Source organism: Octopus bimaculoides, chromosome 6 (assembly GCF_001194135.2).
Source record: "Octopus bimaculoides isolate UCB-OBI-ISO-001 chromosome 6, ASM119413v2, whole genome shotgun sequence".
Classification (NCBI taxonomy): Eukaryota; Metazoa; Mollusca; class Cephalopoda; order Octopoda; family Octopodidae; genus Octopus; species Octopus bimaculoides.
The window spans coordinates 90,670,497-90,679,026 of NC_068986.1; the positions used below are offsets into that span (position 1 = coordinate 90,670,497).

The following is an 8,530-nucleotide window of genomic DNA, read 5'->3' on the forward strand; positions in this document are numbered from 1 at the left end:
CCTCCTCCTTCTCCCCTCCTCCCCTCCTCTTCCTTCCTCTTCTCTTCCTCTCTTCCCTTCCTCCCATCATCATCTTTTCTTCCCCTTTTTCCTCCCCTTCTCTTTCTCCCCATCCTCCATTCCTCCTTCCCCCCCCTCCAGCCTGAAGGAATGGAATTTAGTGGGGGGAGGACTGCAAATGAACAGTATACCAGAAACGACACGAGGAATTCGAAGTATACTTTGATGTTTGTGAAAATCTCTGTTTCTGCAAAGGTATAAATGGCTTGCTTGTAGCTATTGGTATTAATCATGACCCAAAAGAAAGGCGACTTTTCATAGACAGCTCAGCAAGAAGCTTCAAAACAGTTTTAATGAAAAATGGAAATCAAGATCCATTTCTGCCGATTACTTACGCTGTACAGGTGAAGGAAGTATATGAAATGTCGAAAAGCTTCTTCAGAAAATAAACTATGAGGACTAAAAGTGGGATGTCTGTGGTGATTTTAAGAAGCTTGTCTTCTTGCTTAGATTGCAGGGTAGATACACAAAATATTCGTGGTTTCCATGGGACAGCGGAGCTAATCATGAACATTACCGGAAAGTTGAATGGTCCCTACGAAATGACATGAAGCCGGGAAAGCAAAATGTTATAAGACAACCTCTTGCAGAGGACAACACTGAGATCAGAGAATAAAGACAATACTAAGACCAGAAAAACTTGAAAAGACAATGAGAGATGTCGAAAGAGAGCCATGGTGTGCATATCGTGACATAGTTCATAGTTTCCGAGGTAACAACAAAGAACCCAACAGCAAGCAGTAAGCGGTAAAGCTTATTGAGAGTTTTAAGAACTTAGGTTGTCGAATGTCCTTAAAGGTGCACAGTTTACATTCACGTTTAGACTTCTCTCCTGCAAACTTAAGCCAGGTCAGTGAGGAGCATGGGGAGAGATTCCAACAGGATATTGCTGCAATGGAGAAGAGATGCCAAGGAAGAGAGGACACTGCTATGATGGGAGATTGTATATGGTTACTTGCCCGTAAAAATAAAGGAGTTCACAGTAGGACAATACGATCTTTAATGCATTTCTAGTGTAATCTCATCATATGTCTACTTTTTCCTGTTTAGCTTAAAGTGAGATGCAAAAAATGATTACAAAAATGTTACTTGATATATATATTGTCACACAATGTGAATAAGGTCAATAAAGCACTACCACAAGAAAGTTTTTTTGTTCCAATACAAAACAATGATTATCTTTTAAAATATTGATGGGAGGCAAGATCTAAGGGTATTTTTGAAATCAGGAAAAGAAAAACACCAAGAAACATTGAAAAAATTTAGAAAAACAAAAATGGTGTTACATAGTGTAATCAATGTAGATATGTCTGTATATATAGGTAGATATTTATGAGCTGGGGAGGGAATGCATGGATATTTATGGACAATTATCTGTGCCTGATTACGCATCCCTCCAAGAAACTTAACATAAGGAATTACATACATACATACATACATACATACATACATACATACATACATACATACATACATACATACATACATACTCGAGGCGACAAGTCGCGTATTTGGCGTGGGAGACTATTTATCGAAAATACGAAGTATACTATCTCTCAACTTTGAAACCACAACACTCAACTTTGTTTCATAACTGGTTAATCTTCAACTGAATTAATTGAGTGAGTCTTTTATTCACGATCGTAGTGATTTTCGACTGAAACCTGTATTTACCATGCAAAAGGTTCCTACAAGCAACATGGCTGGACACGACAACATCAAAAAACACAACCGCAGAACAGAACGAAAACAACAGCTCAACAGGTAAACAATTATCACTGATAGAATACAGTACCGCAGAGGTATTTTCCAAGGGGGTAGCCTCTCTGTGATGTTGTTTATACTCTCTGTAAACCCCTTGTCATTCATGTCAAGTTTGAAGGATATCTCACTGGTTCACAGGGAAACAAAAATACCAAAATTAGACACTGTTTCTTTGTGGATGACTTGAATATGCATGAGATGTGCATGTGGGTGCCAAGAATATGCATGAGATGAAAAAGTGCTTTGACCGGGTTACAACATTCTCAAAGCATATAGGGTTGGAGTTTGGTCAGGATAAATGTTGATATATGGTTGTGAAAAGAAGGAAAAGAGAGAAAAACGTAAATCAGACTAGTAACATTTCCATCAATAGCTGCTTCCTCTGTATCAGATGAGGAATGTTACAGGTGTCTAGGGATTGATGAAAACATATCTTACGATGGCATCTGTAACAAGACACGTGTCACTAAAGAATATTACAGCCGAATGAAGAAAATATGGACCTCGGAACTCTCTGTACTCAATAAAACAATGGTTTACAATGTGTTTGCAGTGCCAGTACTCATACCAACATTTGGACTTGATTGGACGCTTGATGAGATCCGAGCCATTGTGGAAACCCGGAAGATACTAACCAGCACACACAATCTCCACATCAACGGTGACATAGACCGCCTCTACCTAGAACGAAAATAAGGGAGGAAAGGCTTAACATCGATCTAGACTGCCTTTGAATATCGTATCATATTCCTTCGGCAACACCTTTTAACTACTAAGTGTTGAAGTGCATCACTTGACCAAGTTTGCATACATGAAGCTGATAACATCCTAAAATTTGAAAAGCAGCTCTTGGAGCAGCGTTCCTTATCTGATAACCTTAAATACATTCCCAAAGAAGTCGCACGGCTTTACCGCAACGTATTATCTGATGAAAGGACGAGTGTAAATCCGCAGAAGACCATGCATCGATATGTTAGCGGAAAGCCCCAGGATGATAGTAACATTTATCATAAAAGCAGTCTATCATGGACCAACAACCGGATTACTAATTCCCACTCTAAGAGGTATGAGTTTACAACACAGGAACAGAAAGTATCAACCAAATATCTGGTACACAAAAAGGACAGAGACGCAGGAAAAGCAGCAAAATGTGATAACTGATGCAGACTTTTGATAACTGATGCAGTATTTTGAAGCTGATCTTTCCAAAGATTGTTTTTTTTTTTTGCTTAGTGGGCATAGTTCTGCTTTCAGGGGTTTATTATTCCGCATACAAGAAGTCGCTCATAATGCTAAATTCGAGGCCCTTAAACATTATATATCTTTGTCTTTCTTTTTCCTTGGCATTCGGTTCTGTCTTGTATTTGTATTGTTGTTGCTAGTCCTTTTGCTTCTCTATTCATTAAATTCTATATTCAGAGATTATCGTTTTTGTAAAATTTTCTTACGTAGTTACTGGGCTTTTTGGTGGCTGTCTTAATTTTTTACATATGGGAATTTTTGTCTTTTTCAGACACTTTTAGTGATTTTAACATGCGTTTTGTTTTGGGGGTTTATTTTTATATAGTTTTAAATATAATCCTCCTTGCCTCCTTGTCAGGAAGGCGAAGTGAGCTTCGAATTTGTCTAAATCCTTGTGATCCGAGTTTCAGGTCATGCTTGTCTTCAATTTGTATGTTGTTGTTATGCTTCTCATAGTGGCAAGCTTCCAGTTTTTTATTACGACTATGACTTTATAGATGAGGTGTTTCATATTTATACGCGGTAATCACATTCGGTTAAAATGGCTTATTGATGTGCTTTGTTTCTCTTTTTCCGCTGACAAGATAATTGCATTGTTTTACATTATTTTATTCCCACCGGAATGATATCAATGTTTTCTTCGAAACATATGTCGGAAGTATAAAGATTTGAATAACACCTGCGTTTAACTCCGTTTCTTAATTTATCTCTGTTAGACAAAAGCATTTCACTTAAACCTGGAATTTCTACTTTTATAAGTAGGCTGTAACATCCTTGCCACTAATGTAAATTTTTGCTACCCTGATAACTGTTTATTTCCGTATTATTAGTACGCATTGAAAAAATACACATACATTTATATATATATATATATATGTGTGTGTGTGTGTGTGTGTGTGTGTGTGTGTGTGTGTGTGTGTGTGTGTGTTCTTTTTATATAGATTATTTGTATTTAAAACTTATTTTATATATATTTTTAAATGACATACCTTTTGCATTTTTTATTTTTTATTTATTTATATATATGTATGTATTATGAATATCCATTTATTCATATATATGTGTGTGTGTATTATGAATATCTCCAAACTGTTGCTACAGTGTCCTTCTAAATGAAGGAAACTTTAAATTAAACCTGCGGTTGGTGTGATTACTGGTCATCTGGCTTAGGCTTGTCACCAGACAATAATCATTGAAAGTGGTGCTCGAGTAGTACAAGTGTTTGCCACAATAATCCAGTGATGTACAGATGTCTCTTTTGTGTTCTTTTCATCTGTCATTTTTACAGATGAAAGTTCTATGGCAATAGAGGAGTGGCGATGTGTGCAGACCTGACCAGTTGGAAGAATATAGCTTCAAATCTAGACATAGACGGCAGGGGTCTTATCATAACATCGTTGTTATTTCTTCTTGTGATAGGGACTAACTGCGGTGGCCATCAACCGGTTAAACACAAGTAAGGCACCTGGATCAGATGGAATTCCTGTAGAACTGTTAAAGGCTGGTAATAAGAACATAACACCAACAATATTTCATCTCATCAAAAAGTGGTGGGATGGAGTTCCTATACCACAAGACTGGATAGATGGTGTCTTGGTGACTTTGTTTAATGGCAAGGGGAATAAAGGAGTCTGCGATCACTACCGCGATATCACCCTGTTGGAGTCTGTAGGCAAAGTTCTTGCTAGATTATTGTTGAACAGGTTGATGGAGGACATTTGTCCTACAGTAATCCCTGAATCACAAAGTGGCTTTAGATCTGGCAAAGGGGCGATTGATATGATCTTCTCTACAAGGCAGATTCGGGAGAAATGTATTGAGCTGCGGGTTCCTCTGTATCAGGTTTTTGTTGATTTGATAAAAGCCTTTGATACTGTGAACAGAGGTGCACTGTGAAAAATATTTGGGAAAATAGGGTGCCCACCAAAATTTATTGATATGCTCGTTCGACTGCACAGAAATATGAAGGCTTGGGTTGTCTTGAATGGAAAATTGTCCAATGAAATCCCAGTTGGTAATGGCGTGAAGGGAGACATAACCAGGGAGATATCCTGGTTCCCACACTGTTCTCAATATTTTTTGCTGTGATGCTAACTCATGCATTCCAGGACTGTGCAAAGGGCATTCTATTGCAAATTAGAACCACAGGAAGGATCTTTGACCCAAGAAGGTTCAATTTCAAATCCAAGATGTTCCAAATATTAATTAGAGAACTCTTGTATGCAGACGATGTTGACTTTTTGACTCACTCTCAGAATGACATGCAACATATCATGGATTGAGTGCAGCGTCTTGTAATGCCTTTGGCATGAAAATTAATTTAAAAAAGACTAAGGTAATGTTCACCCCATCACCAGGAGAAGCATATATCGAGCCAAATATAATGATGCATAGATCTAGGTTGGGTGTAGTTGACACTTTTGTTTACCAGGGCAGTACATTATCAAAGGATGGTTCACTGGATGTAGAAATACACCTGCGCATTCAGAAGGCCTCTGCAGCATTTGGAAAACTCGAAAACAGAGTGTGGGCAGATAATGGCATCAATATCAAGACCAAGATTAGCGTGCACAAGGCTTGCATGTTAAGTGCTCTGTTGTACTCTTCGGAAACGTTGACAGTACATCGTAAGCAGCTTAATTTGCTTGAACACTTTAACCAAAAGTGTTTGAGAAGAATCCTAAACATCGAATGGCAACAGAAATTACCTGACACACAAATCCTTATAGATGCTGGCTGCACGAGCATTGAATCTACCATCATATCCTCTCAAATGCTTTGGGTAGGCCATGTTGTGTTCATAAATGAGGAAAGACTCCCCAAAACAACTATTTTGCAGTCAATTGCACACTGGGAAACGATCTCAGCACAAACCAAGAAAAAAATATAAAGGATTCCATAAAAAACAACCTTAAAGATCTTCAGTTTGTAGATTAGAACTGAGAAGTGCTTGCTTTAAAGAGAAGTAAATGGGGAGATTATGTGAAGGAAGGTTGCAGAATGTTTGAAGAGAGACGTCTTGATCATGAAAACCTTAAACGCCAACTTCGAAAAGGCCACACTATGAACAACAATAAGAACATAGTGAGCTGGATTTGTGAGGTGTGTGGCCGTTTACTGCTCTCTAAATTTGGGTACATCACTCATTTTAAATCACATAAAAAGCCAAATGTACGCAGCTCTATCCCTCCAATGTTAGGTGAGACAACATGTGTGGTATGCAAAAAGATCTGCAAATCAACATCTGGTCTAAAAAAAGATATGTGGGTACACAAGGATGACATCCCACGTGCTCACCCAATAAATCCAATAGAGGGCACATTTTTGTCTGTCACGTTTGCTCCAGACCGTACAAATCTAATGCTGGACTTAAAAGCCAACTAAGGAGTCATGGGCGGACGTTTGGAGCTGATGATGGTTGGTTGGTGGGGATACATGGGAAGACGGCATTCATCTGCAAAGATGAAGTAATCACCATGTATGTATGTATATATGTATGTATGTGTGTATGTATGTGTGTAGTGTGTGTGTGTGTGTGTGTGTGTGTGTGTGTGTGTGTGTGTAGAGTTTAGCAAAAAACATGACCGTAAAGTAATATATGAATTCCTCCTAAAAACAATGATAGATATCTTCAGTACACATGACACCAGAAGTACGCGCATAAGTACTGAAAAAATATGCATGGAATGTGAGGAATTTTAAAGAGAATCTTAAGGGAAAGATGCTCGAGGAACATCGCCGTGGTTCACAGGATAAACAGTCCAAATTCTTTGAATCGCCATCAGTTACACAAGGTATGTGACCTTTTGGTAGACAACATATTGCATTAAAAAGTGGAATGTAGAAATGCTCGTGGCCTGTATTCGACATGGCAAAAATAGTCACATAGTGAAGTGTATGAGGTTACTAGTTTTAGATGTAGTGACCATTAGCGAGATCAAAATTTCTGAGACGCTCTCGCTCGCCGATTGAGAGGCTTATGTCTTTATCGGTCATTCCAATGATAGTTTTTTTTCTAGAAGCCCTGTACCCAGATGACCGGAATGTTATCTTAGACGATGAGTGCAGGAACTGTATGAGAGTATCTGACAGTAGAAATGATTTAACCCGCTCTGGTATTTCTTATTTCTTTATTGCCCACAAAGGGCTAAACATAGAGGGGACAAACAAGAACAGACAAAGGGATTAAGTCGATTACATTGACCCCAGTGCGTAACTGGTACTTAATTTATCGACCCCGAAAGGATGAAAGGCAAAGTCGACCTCGGCGGAATTTGAACTCAGAACGTAACGGCAGACGAAATACCGCTAAGCATTTCGCCCGGCGTACTAACGCTTCTGCCAGTTCGCCGCTCTGATATTTCTGTCTGGTAAGTTTCGCATGGAATTTTCGAACACAAGAATGCGGACTTGTACAAATTGTAGTTGGCTATTTAGTTTGGAGCAGATTCTTGTGGGGTAAGCGAAAGAAATAATCTAAGCAGTCAACAATGTAGGATAAGTGAAAGAAACAATCTGAATAGTCAACATATACGTATGTACGCGTGTATGTACGAGCTCATAAAAGAGTATGTTCATGAGTTTTTAATGTAGACGAAAAATAATATTGAAGAGAATATATTAATTTATTTCGACACGTTGCTATTACATTTTTCGCGGGCACGAATTTGATAACAAAAAACAAAAAACAAAAAAATGAAAACAGCATCGGAGTAACGATTCTAATAAATAAATGAAGTTGTGGATTTTTAGATATCTCTGTATAAGTAGAAGCAGTGTTTTAGCTAATATAATGAAACACGGTCTCCATGTTATTATATGTTTTTAGCATTTATTTAATTGACACCATAAACACTTAAAAATACGGAACATCGAATTTTATTTAACAGTGTTTCAGTCCATCAGTGACATATTTCCGCCAGCTTCCGTATATATGTTTTAACCTACAAACTGAAAAGAAAAACGTCCAATAAATATTAAGCGTATTCATCAGAGAAAGCAACATTAGTCAAAATGCTAAAGAATCTCTTGAACTTTATCAGGATAAAATATAAGCTTGAGAACTAATGACAACTCTAGACAAGAAAATTTTGACAAATTAAGTGTACGAATCTCTGGTACAATGGGCTGGAAATTCGACAATTGTATATTGTAGATGCTGACTGTAATCGCTCGCTAAGGATGATTAGAAACACGAAATCCAATTATCAAAGGAGAGGTTCACGAAAAGAAGTCTAAAATCAAACATATTTGAAAATCATGAATATGGGCGAACGAAATTGTTTGTACAAATTATATGTACACAGAAACGCGTATCAATTAATTCAGATTATGAATCAATATAATAGCAGAGACTGATTCGTTACATCTTGCATTCTATGGATATATATATACATACATACATACATACATACATACATATATGTATATATATATATATATATATATATATATATATATATAT

General features: G+C 37.5%; 1 protein-coding gene across 1 annotated transcript in view; it reads right to left on the bottom strand.

The window, feature by feature from the left end:
- Window positions 1-7,672: 7,672 nt before the first annotated feature.
- The window catches only part of LOC106869796 (uncharacterized), a 31,156-nt gene continuing 30,298 nt past the window's right edge, over window positions 7,673-8,530 (bottom strand). The window contains exon 7 of the mRNA XM_052968954.1: window positions 7,673-8,016. Within this exon, the coding sequence (XP_052824914.1) occupies window positions 7,949-8,016 (68 nt within the window). The 3' untranslated portion in view covers window positions 7,673-7,948. The remainder of the gene's footprint in view (window positions 8,017-8,530) is intronic.